The sequence below is a fragment of the Corvus hawaiiensis genome, chromosome 30 (assembly GCF_020740725.1).
Source record: "Corvus hawaiiensis isolate bCorHaw1 chromosome 30, bCorHaw1.pri.cur, whole genome shotgun sequence".
In the NCBI taxonomy this organism is placed as follows: Eukaryota; Metazoa; Chordata; class Aves; order Passeriformes; family Corvidae; genus Corvus; species Corvus hawaiiensis.
This window is the reverse complement of record NC_063242.1, coordinates 20,708,017-20,720,464: the sequence shown is the minus strand read 5'-3', so window position 1 is coordinate 20,720,464 and position 12,448 is coordinate 20,708,017. Positions and strand designations below refer to the sequence as shown.

Below are 12,448 nucleotides of genomic sequence, written 5' to 3'. Positions count from 1 at the left end.
AGACCAGACCTCTGTCTTGCTCAATATCCTAGCAGTAAAGTGAAACCTTCTCACGTTACTTTCTCAAACTCCAGCAGTTTGTGTTTCAGAAACTTCCTGTGCCAGAGGTGGTTTTTGTTTGCTTATCAACCCCAAAAGGATTTCCCGTCTCTCAGCTTGTTCAGTTGTCCCCTGAATCCATGTAAAGTTTTAGCAGCTGTAACATCCCCTGGCAAAGAGTTCCTGAGTTTCCTTTCTCAGTTGCATGGAGATCTGCTTCCTCATGTTTGTTTTCCACCTGCCATCTGCCTGCTTCATCTGATGCCCCCAGCCTTGTGTTACAATGGGCAGCAAACAGTCAGTTCTGATTCATCCCTTCCATGTCACTCATGATTTTACAGATCGCTATCATATCTCCTCTGGATCATTGCTTTGCCAGGTTTTGTAGCTGTTTCTTCTTGAAGCCAGTCTGTACTTTCAGTCCACCCTCTTTACTTCTTCTTCATCTCTATACATGAGTGGGAGGATCAGAATTGCAGATAACATTTAAGATGCAAGTATGTGAATATGCAGAAACAAAATAGTTGCCTTTTGGTTTTTCTCTGGTCTTCAATTTGCTTTCTCTAACTTGTGAGCTGGGAGATGATGTTCACACAGTAGATGTACCACCCCAAGATCTCATTCCTGGGCAGCAGTGTGCTTGTAACTCAGTTCAGAATCCACTACTTTTGAGTCTAAACTAAAAGTTTTCCCCTAAAAGATTTCTAGCATCAATTTCTATAAATTGCACTTCATATGTCATTTTATTACAAACCTACCCTCATAGAAAGTTCTTTAGCCTCCATCATTTCTACCCCAAATAGCTTAATATCATCAGCAAACATTGTCTCTACCCTGTTTGCTCCCTTTTTCAGGTGATTTCAAGAACAGGCTGAAGAGCATGTGTATCCTCGACATGAGGCAGCAGGACTCCACTGGTGTCTTTCTTCCACAGTGAAACTGACTGTTCGCTTTCATATTCCTATGCCCTGTCTCCTATCTTTTCAACAGTTGCTTTCCTAAATCTGTGCAAAGGTGTTCACTCTAATTCTGTGCCTGTTAGGTTTCCTTAAGAGATCTTGTGAGAGAGATGTTATCAAATACATTTTGGAAAGCCAAATAGATGATGCATCTGAGTATAAAAAAAGGGGAAAAAATGGAGTCTCATACAATGCAAGCCCTAAAAGAAAATAGCTGGCTGTCAATAGAGTTGTTATTACTGCTCATCTGAACTAGGTTTGTGACAAACCTGAGTATTCTAATGCTGAGGGGTCTGTAGCAGCTGGGCAGATGAGGGCTCTGAGGATATGGAGTTATAGGAGGTTATGCTGACCTACGTGTGAGCTTCCCTAGACGGGGACTTGTCATTGCCCCCGCTGTTGTTTCCAGCTAGGTGTCTTCATCTGCACAGCTGATGTGGCTGCTCTGAGCTCATATGGTTGAAAGTCAGCCTATCAGGCAAGATGAGAATTTTTAGCTGAGTCAGGACTGTGATGTGTTTTGACCCTGCACTGCAGCTGTACTAGTGGCCAGCACATCTGTGCATCTGCAGCAAGTGCTGGGCATTGGGAAGCTTAAACCAATCATAAAAGCAAACCCTGAGAAAAGTTGTTTGTCTGTAGCTTGTATGAAGGGGTACTTTTAACTAAGATTATTTGGGTCTTGGGTGTGTGTAGGAGGTTGCATGATGACATAAGTTTTCCAGCAAAGAAGTAGTAGTCCACACTGGATTTGTAGAGTTGGTCTAGTCTCTTCTCAGAAGCGAGAATTAAAAATGAAGGGATTTCTTTATAACTTGTTTTCTTTGCGTCTTTCTTTCTCTTGTGATCGATGAGCCTAGTTTCCATTACTATACTAAGTTTGTTACTGTGGTTAACCTAAGCTTGGTTCTATACAGTTGCAACCAGAGATGTTTCTGGTTTTTAATGTGATTCTGGGAGCTAGTTATCTGTAATCCAAGGGACAAAAAGTATTGAAAGTGGGAACATTATTGGTATGCTTGTATGAAGAGAAGAAATATGAAGCTCTGAGCTGTTTGCATCTCTGCTCTTCCAGAGTCTCTGACTGTACATCTAATTAACCATCCATTTAAAAATACTGAGCACTTCTTTTGCCCCCTGCCAGCAATATCAAGATGTAAAATTAATTTCTCTGAAGATTTCCATCTCACATGCTTGCAACATTTGGACCTAGCCTTTAAATTGTCAACAATCCACAGTATGCAAATTACTTTAATTATAGCAGTAGGCCAATAGTGCTGATGCCCAAAAGTTATGTCGGGGGTGGATGCTCAATTATCACATTTTCTTTTCTAGATCCCTAGGAAGGCAGGAAATTCAGTCCTCTCAAACTGGTTTTTTACCCTTCACTAAATATTTAAGCAATAGCAATTGGTGTGGCTTTAGTCCAAAATAATTCCTAATCTGAGAAGAATTTTTCCACATTTCATTTATGTTTATTTTCACATTCTTTAATCAGATTTCATGTAAAGAATTATGTTCATTAGAACTAAATACTAATAACAAGCTAAACAGAACTATGCCTTTTTCCCTTAGTCTGTGGAAATATGTGAAGACCTTGTCCCTGCAGTTAGCAAGAAGTCAATGCCAAGTTTTGTTGGTAATCACATACAATATTGACTGTGTTCTCCTGTCAGAAGAAAAATGTCTCATCCCGAGTGCTCACTTCATTAGAAATCAGTAATTTACATGTGAATAAAGCCATCACATCATGTGACTGTGTTGCTTAGTATTTGCTGAAGCTGACTTGGTCAGTAATTCTCATGCTGATTCATGTCAGACTTGCAGAATTATTTTTAATGCCTGAAAAAGAATGCGGTTCACTAGGGAAGAACAAACAAGGTGGGTTTTTCAGTCATAAAAAACCATGTTAAATGCAAAGGACTCCCTCAGAATTCTTTTTTCACCTTTGTAGATGACACATTAATCCTGCCCTCAGTTTGGGGTATCATCAGCACTACCAGTACTAGTACACACCCATGGTCTGCAAACCAGGACCAGGTAGGCTTGTTTCTTAAATCAGTCTGCCAGTCATGAACATGACTGCAATTTCAGCTGTAAATTCTGCCTCTCCTTGCTGTGCCTGGCATGGCACATCCTATGGGAAGATTGTTGTCTGAAGGCTGCTGTGTACATAGTAGTTGTGTGCTATATGGTCACATTCTTCTCGTAGGTCTCCACTGAACTGCACCTGCACATTTATGGATGCAAATTGTATCTCAGTACCAGCTTTTGGTATGTACATATGGTCCTTTACAAGCAGCAGCAATATATTTTGTGGGCAGAAATTGCTGGCATGTACAAAACCTGCAGGTGTGGTTTTAAAGCCTATTTTACCCTCTGTGCATGAAAAGGATGTGCTGTAACTGAGAGCATCTACTTAGACTCTGCTCAAGTGATCAAAATGATCCAGTGCAGCATTTATGCGTTTGATGTTGAGGTACTTTGCATTTTCTGGGTACTGGATACCACCTTACTGCTGTTCTTTGAGTCTCTGTTTAATTAAAAAGAATAATTTAACTATGTTTTCAGTGACATATGTTGAGTTCAGTTCTCATAAAGATTTCTCCAGCTGAACTTTCTTCATCACCCGCACCACTTTCTGCTTCTGAGAGCTGCCAATATCCTCGTTGGTGTAGCAAGGATGGCGCACAGAGGGAGGCACAATGGGCATTCCTAAAGTGAGCAAAAGGCTCCTCCCAAGGACAGTATGGTGCTGCTTGTGAGGCTTGGAGCATCAGGGTGTTTCACCTGCAGGCAAGGAGGCAGCTGCAATTATCCATAGTAGGTGCAATATATACCCAGTTGCTACACAGCTGGCCAAATCTAGTGGTAGGGCAGATTGCAAGCCTGAAGTACAGGTTTGGCTTTAAAGACATCAAGCATAAAAGAAATTTTTTTTTGCGTAATTTTAAATGTACTCTCATATAGTGGAGGTGAATCCTTTACAGACTGGCCTTCAGAGGTGATTTTAGTTTTCTGGGAAAGTGTTATCATGAGATCTTGGTTAAATAACTGCTGACAGTTCTCTCTAACATTAATTTTCATTTACTTCTATACATAAATTGTTGTATACTTTTCCTTTTCCCCTTTTCCCTAATCGACTGCCTCGGATGATACAGTTTGAATTTTCCGATGTTCAGAGAACATGACTAAAGACGTGACATATTTTTATATGTCATTGCACATTTCCTGCTGAGGTTAGCTGGTGCATCATTATCAGCTTTCTTGTAAGGAGCTCCTTAAAATATCGTACTTTTAGTGATAAAAAAACAAGTAAAAAGTAAAAAAAAAAAAACCCAAACAGTGCTAAGGTTGTGTATGCAGAAAGTCAGATAAATATGTTAATTAAGGCTATAAATGATCTTTGCCTAAGAACCTTATTTCTTTATAACAATAAAAACTGAGGGTCCATAATCTTTTCTTGTAGTGGAGAATCTGTGGGAAGAAGATATTCTACCATGCTCTAGACAACAAAAAATTGACTCAAGTTACATTAATTAAATAAGTAGCTTTGTTTGATAATATAAACCGCTTTGGTAACATTTAAGTAACATAGTTATGAATGACAAGCATAAAAACTGTATCCTCTCATAATTCGCATTCACATTTCGGAAATTGATTCTTTAGATTTCATGCTCTTGCCAAACTATGAACCCATTTGAGAATTGAATCTGTGGCAGTGGATGAGCTTCCTATCCTCTTTGTCTTTTGCCAACTTCTTTTGAGTAGCACAAACCTGAATGCTTACGCATCTTGGATTCATATTATGTTCTCAGTCATGGATGACCTTTTACAAATGACTTCCAATAGCTAGAGCTGAAGTCAACCACAAGATTTGGTCATAAAAGGTCATATTCTAGTTATACAAAATGTAGACAAATTTGAAATCCCTGCAGCAACTGATTGCTGTAGGTTTTTGGTTTGTATCTGACCAATTTTAAATTCAAAGCCATACATTAGAAAATGTTATGTTCTACATTTGTTTCTCTTTTCTTTTCTTCTCCTAATTTTCTTTCGCTATAAAATCATTTAGTTTACAGATTTTTTTTTTACTTTTCCAGTTCTTAAAGTTCTATTTCATAGGGCTCCTATTTCACCTTTTCCTTTTCCCCCTTTTCTTCTTTACTAGTGGATTAATTACAGATTACTCCTTGTAAATGTGAATAGTGTCTTTCTCTTACTGTCAGGTTCTCACTGGGAAATATTCTACTTCTAACTGGAATGATTTCAGAGAAGTTGTTTGAGGCCACTCTGCTAAGAGCATGCCTTAGAGTGTCACATTTAGACCTCAAACAAAGAAACAGGGCAGATTTAAACAAGTACAGTTTGTTTTTGTAGGCATAACTCAGAATGAATAGTAAATTAAAAGAATATTTGCTCTCATCACCACTGGTCACATCCTGGCCTTATGTTGTACAGACAATTAATCTTCTTTTTATTTCTGAAATACAGAAACTGTAGACTAAGGCTTCCCATGGTGACTTTGCTGTGGGACTCTACTTTGTAATTAGTGCCAAGAAGCTGGATTTTTCCATCCCTGTTTGGGCTTGCTGTGTGCTTAACTTGCTCACTCTACTACTTCTGATTCACACTAGAGAAGCTTTGCAGCTCAGCTGTTTGTGGTGCAGTTGTCCTAGCAGGTGAGTAAAAATAAGCTTCTCTGGGCTTGTGTGCTGCTTCCCATCAGTACTGGCACCTTCATATGCCTTTTCCAGGGTGTTCTAATTAAGATTATATCAGAATAGTGTGCTCCAGGGATGGATATCAACTTATCTTTGCTACCAGTGAAAAACCAACAGCTGACCATATGATGATGACCAGGATGATCATGACTCCATGTGGCTTTGCCTTGAGGTGGTTAATTGGACTGCAAATTTCAGCTGCACTCATATTCCTCATCTGGACAGGGGCAACAGTATGTTCTTAATATGGACAGAACCCAGGCAGGAACCAAAACCAAAGCCAGACTACTGCAGTGTTTCAGTCCACTGTGAGCCCAATGCAAAGGTTCAGCTGCCTAAGACCATAGCAAGCTGTATTTCTGTGTGGGGTCTGAGCATGTGGATTCAAACTCTAGTTGCTCTCCATGGTCTTTTCTATCATGACAGCTCTTACTGTGAGGTTCTTAGAGTAGAAAAACCAGACAGTGTTCCTTCATTGGAAAAAAATCAGTCAACCATCCAAGGCCAGGCTGGTTGGAGCTCTGAGCAACCTGTTCAAGTGAAAGGTGTCCCTGCCCATGGCAGCAGGGTTGGAACTGGAAGATCTTTAAGGTCACTTCCAACCCAAGCCATTCTATGATCCATTTTATGATCCCTCACAGAATGACATACTAAGAACCCTGATATAGGAAACTGCAGTGGATGGGTGGAAACAACTTCCTTTGTGGCAAAGCCTGGAAACCTATTTTTTGGAATATGACTGCATAAGAAAATGAGTTTGACACTGGAGCACAGTCAAAAAGGTATTTTAACAGATTATGTGGCCTATCCTCCAGATGATCATAATATAAAGCACCGTAAAGCACCATACATAACTAGCAACATGAAAGAGAAGGCTGGTGATTTGTATGAGTTCAGATGAAAAACCAATGGCCCTTATAGTGTGGGAACTGAGAGTTTTTACCACCAGATTTGGATCACATTGTGCTAGGATTTGAGAAAATGCACCTACTAAGACATAATTAACTGATCTTTGCTTGCCTATTGCAGATGAATAGGACTGTGTGATTTGCTCCATTCAGTTCCTTAAGAGTGCAGGAATCTGAAAAAAGTAGTGAAGCAGTTGGATAAAAGGAAAAAAAACTTTTCAAAGCAGTTGCATAGTGAGCTGTAAAACAAAATTGAAACAAACTACTCTTGTTAGATACAGGGTGAATGCCAAATAGGCATTGAAAATATGCACCATGTTCAGCTGGAAACCATCCAAACCATGATATCAATATTGTGTTGACGTTACAACCAAATACACTGTCTGGCATGTTTCCATTATCTCAAATCTTCCATCATTAAAGGAAAAATATGACCAATTGTTGCTTTCCCTTTTCCCAGTTATAGAAAGCACAGCCTTGTAGAAGAAAACCAGCAAACAAGGCTGCTTACTAATTCCATTAGTGAGGATCCTGGTAATTTGGTCTCATTTGAAAATATTTATCACTGCTGATGAGGCAGAGAGCAGGTAAAATTTCGAATTTTTAATTAACTTATATTGTAACATTTCATTGCCCTAAGTACAGTTACACAGTGTTAGTCAATGCAGGATTTGGTCCAGGAATGGATTTGAGTTATACCTCCTCCTTTTTACGCTCATCAGAATTAATGAATGAGAGCCCTCAGTCTTATTAAGACTAATGTTCCTTTGTCAGTCCAATTTTCTTTTTTTTCCTTTGGGGTTCCTTCTTGTTATGACTTTGTTAGGTGGAAACTGAATGGTCTATGTTAATCAGCACAAGACATTTGGCTACTCAAGCTTTCGTAAATGTTTAGTTTCCCAGGGTCCTTTGAACCTCCCGGGAACAGTTCTGCATCCTTATTAGAGACTGACAATTAAAGGTCTGTTTTCATATCAAAAGTAATCACAAAAAATTAGCTAGGGAGACCTTGAAATGCTGTGAGAGTTTCAGTGTTTTGAGATGGCCAACTTTCCTTCATTTGCTTCAATCAGTATCAACTTGGGTTCCTTTTTATGTTTCCTTCTGCCAGGGCAACTTATGAGTTGGCATTGTGACAACTGAGAAGGATTATGCAATACCATGAAGATGTGATTAATATATTTTAGGCCACTGTAGTCATATTCAGTTGCATAATTATCACAGAGGTGCAACAATAAGCTAAACTGGATTTTGAAGGCAATGCTATAAAAATGAGCACTTTTGGTTTATTGAATTCCTTGTTAGAAGGAGGAGGAAATGCTGTGCAGATCTGCAAGAGCTGTGTTGCTTACAGACTTCAGAAATTCTGATGATAATTTATAGGAAAAAATGTATGGTTCTGCCCTAAATATTTTAATCTTTGTGTGCCAAGTTACAGGCTTTCCCAGAAGATAATCTGTTAGTGTCACACCTTGTCTGTTATAAGCCTGAAAAACAAATCTGAGTGTTTCTTCCCCAGGCTCTGGTGCCATGGGAAATTGCTGCAGAAGTTCATCAAAAATGAGTGCTTTGATTTACTCATATTTCTGAGAATCTGTGCTGGTAGATCAGGACATCAGTAATCAAAGTGGGGTGGATCACAACTGAATAGGTTGCATATGTGTTTAAGTCTAGAAACATAAAGCAAAAGATGAAGCTGTTAATATTTCTGTCACAAACTGGAAAAACAAAACTAAATTGGTATTAGAGCATCAAATTCCCTCCTCACAATTGATTTCTTAGAAGTAGCATTCCCGCTTGAAGTTAAGTGAACATGGCTGTTTCAGAGCAAGGCTGAGGGCTCCCTTTGCCCCCTGAGATCTCCACACTATTCTCAGTCTGTTTGGAAACCCTCAGATACCTGGGAACAGAAAGACAGACCCAGAATTTCTGTTCATAGCCTGCCTAGCTGCTATGTCACAAATATTAGTAGAATTATCTGAAGACTTAAGGAAGCAAACTTTTTATTCCAAAGCTTTTATTTTGACACTGATGATGGTTGCTTGAAGTATATATAAATTTGGATTTGATTTTTGGAAGGAAAAAAAAATCCTTTGTTGCTAGGTCTTATAGCAGTCACGTCACATAAACTGGCAGTCTGTATATATTTATTTTTCTCTCTGATTAAACACAATAGTAATGTCTTGCCTTTTGAAATGAAACCTTTGTTTTTTCATCTACATACTTAGGAAACAAACATGCTGTCAAAATCCTTAATGTATCTAACTATTTGAACATAAAAAACAGCATCAAGCTGTTATTTGTTTTGTTGGACTGTACTCATATTTCCAATCTGAATCTTTTGTACCTGGTGATCTTAATTATAGTTGAGCTGGAAGTAGTTTAATATTAAAGGGAATTACAGCAGATTAATCTATAAACCTGCACAAATATCACATTCCTTTGTATGGAGGTAAGCACAGGATAGAGTGCATAATTACGTGTTGTTCTCTGTGTAGGCTGTGTGCACAAGGCTGAGGAGTCAGTGTTGCCATTCCTCATGACAGCAGCAATTATGGCACGTTCTCCTGTCTTGCAGCTGTCAGTTACATAGTTACATTAGAAAACACACATTATTCCTCTCACTAAGGTAATCTTTTAATCACAGACAAGCAACCAAAAAAAAAAAAAAAAAAAATTGAAAAAACCAACGTGCCCTGGAAACAGGAATTAGTGTACTAATTAGTGCATGAAAATACAGAGAAATCTTTTAAACTATGTTTGTTGTAATTATTTTTTTCTAAAGTGATATAGCTTGCGGTCAACCCAAGAAGGCCATTTATCCCAGCCAGTCAACTACCCATTACACTTTTTGCAACTAGAGAGACAAAAGAAAATCACTAAAAATTAAATGGGAGAGGTATGTGTCTCCAGTCCTGATGTTAAAAACATCGCTGGAATCCAGTTGCAGCAGTTTAGCCTCAGTTAGCACGTTGGGAAAGCACAGTGTCAGCAAACAAGAACCATAGTTTGTACTGGTAAATACAACTTTTGAATCACAAAGTATCAGTTAATTGTCTATGATTAAGGCCTTTGGATTTGCTTGTGACTTTAAGGCTGCTCAGGTGTCACTATTGAGCCCATTTAGGAACAGTTTGCAAGATGACAGGTAGAAAAATGAAGTTTCAGAAGAAATATAGGAGAAGAGCAAGCCACACACAAGCAGTCTGATTTGCAGAAAGTATGCTCTGGGACTGCACTGGCTGCCTACTGGGCAGCTTCCATGTAAGTTTGCAGATGGTAGTAGATTTCCCAGTTAGTTTGATGTTATTGCACAAGCTGCTACCTCATTGCAGTGGCTCAGGAAAAACTGTCAAAAATTTTAAATTTAACATGTGTAGGTTTACCAGAAATGAAACTTCTTGCAAGTGTCAAGTATTACCTGCATTCCATGAGACTGACACAGGTGTTGCCCGTAAGACTGCCTGACATGTTCTGACAGTTCTGGTTTTGTCAGTGTCCCATTGCCTCATGTCCTTTGAATTAGGAGCACTCTCTCCAGTGGCATTTCTTGAATCCAGCTGGTGAATATTGATGGTCACCACAAATGATGACAAGGCACTGACACAGAAACCTCCTCCTCGAAATTGAGAGTGCCAAAAGTAACAGATTAGAGACTAGTCATTATAAGAGAAACTGGGGATTTAAAAAAAGAAGGCAAAAAAAAAAAAATCCCCGAAGTGGGACAAAAAAAAAATCTGCCCACTTTCAATGTCCTTGTCCTGCCCTACTGTTAACTATTGGTGGCTGGAAAATGAACCCCCTCTTAGTATTGCAGGTCATGTTTGTTCATGTTTTTTCACTGCTTTTTGTGATGTTTCTTTTAAACAATAGTACAGTACACACCAGGACTTTGCAGGCTTCCCCATGCAATGGTGCCAATATATTCCACCCTAATTTGCAATGTGTCTGTTATTACAGACCTTGGTCCCTCCTGAGCACAAGTGCTGCCTATGCCAAATGCACATAGTTGTTCTGTGATGAGGACAAGGATCATCTAGCGAATAAATGGAGAACTCAGTATTCAATTTAGTGGTGACCTTGAATTTGATCTCTCTTCTATCCCTAAGAGCCTAGTCAATCTCTGCCCTGTTTAACCCATGTCATCATTGCTGTCGTATCATACAGCCCCTTCTGCAGCTGCCTTCTCCTTGATACTGTGCATTTAAATCACCAAAAGAAAGAAGAGAGAACAAGGAGAGAACTACCATAAATTCTTCTTCACCTTTTTCTTAGCAGTGTCAGGAATGGCTGCACAGGTCTTTCCCAGTCTTTCTGTTCTTTTTTTTTTATATTTGTCTAAGGTAGAAACCACAAGTCTGATTGATAAGGCAATTTGCATCTTGAGGCATCACTGGAAATACAATGGCATGAAAGGCTACTCTGGCAGAGCACACTTTTCCCTCAGGGCTGACTTTAGAAACTCATTGATGTCACTTCCTTCCTCAGTCAGCAAGTGAATTTTCACTAATTCTCAAGACCAGCTGTCCGTGCTGTCAACAGAAAGTTATTAAAATTCCTTTAAAGTGAATCAAAATAGCCTAAAAACAAATGTACTGGGAAACAGGAAAGCATCAGTATTCAAAGTCCACAAACCTTTGAGCAAAATAGTGTTGATCTAACCAGAGATTTCAAACACTCTGCTTTCCTAGCATCTTGTATATCATTAGAGAATGCTAAAAACACATACACCTTTAATCTTCTATTACCAACAATCTATTTGGCTAAAATATTTGTTACACGAATAAATCTTATTTCTCCTAAAGATGAACTCGGTGAGCAAGGGAATACATTTTAAGTCCCCCCTAAATGATAACTCTGTGGAGTTTTTTAAAAGCATAATTTTTATATTTAGCAAATAAAAACACAACACAAGCATGCAGGAAGTAATTACCATAAGAGACAATCTTATAATATAGCCTAAAGTAATTATCTTCATCTGAATAATCTATAATGCTTTCTTTGTAAAGAGGAGTAGTCTCAGGGATGGGTAGGGAGGATCATTTTCCTTTGAGTAGAGTCTTTATACTGTATTTTAACACTTTAAATATTTTCACCTCGTTCTAAAAATTCTGTTTGTGCCACACATATCAATATGGAAAAGTTTTGTTGAAATGGAGTATCATTTCCAGGGCTGGAGGTGGCAGCCACCTGAGCTAGGCAGGCTCCCCTGACAGTTAATAGTGATACTGACAGGTTGTAAGTCCTGTCCCATCATTATTATTTTTAAAAACCTTCGGGGTGCACGTAGCCTAGCTGGATAGGCAAGTGTGAAATTCCTGACTTTCCCCAATATGTGTGGACGGTCTCCAGCAGCAAACTGATACCAGCTGCCCTTTTGGCACCTAGTGCATGGGAGCAGTAAATGAGGCAAATTACTGTCCCTTTTGGTCGAAAAGGGAAAAACAGGTGTGAGGTGTCCTTGCTGTTAGAGTCCCAGAGTGTAGAAAAGCAGTGTTTGGTCTAGGTTTTGATTTTATCTCCAGGTGCACACTGAAGGACGCTGCAGAAGAAGGCCAGAATAAGGAAACAAGACCATAATTCAACTTGCCACTTTGTGGATACTATCAGGATAGAATTTCTCCCTTGGGCCAGCTGGTGCCAAGCCTCAGTTTTGACACAGGCATGTAATTTTATTTTAAGGTAGTGGCAGAAGTTGCTTTTCTCCTCCAGTGGTCAAATCCTGAGCTGGATGCTACCAGTCTCTTGGTCACGTAGTACATCTTGCAACATTAAGGGCTTCATACTACATATTAGAAATTTGTTTTCTCCCCTTTGG

At 39.0% G+C, this 12,448-nt stretch overlaps 1 protein-coding gene across 4 annotated transcripts in view; it reads left to right on the top strand.

Moving 5' to 3' along the window:
- The window catches only part of CHST9 (carbohydrate sulfotransferase 9), an 88,616-nt gene that overhangs the window by 59,231 nt on the left and 16,937 nt on the right, over positions 1-12,448 (top strand). Inside the window, exons 1-2 of one of the 4 annotated variants that reach the window (XM_048289563.1) lie at positions 2,194-5,680; positions 7,091-7,217. The exons of the other annotated variants lie outside the window; for them this stretch is intronic. Coding sequence (XP_048145520.1) covers positions 7,202-7,217 — 16 coding nt within the window. The 5' untranslated portion in view covers positions 2,194-5,680; positions 7,091-7,201. Of the gene's footprint in view, positions 1-2,193; positions 5,681-7,090; positions 7,218-12,448 lie in introns of those variants that run through there. 4 annotated transcript variants of the gene reach the window in all.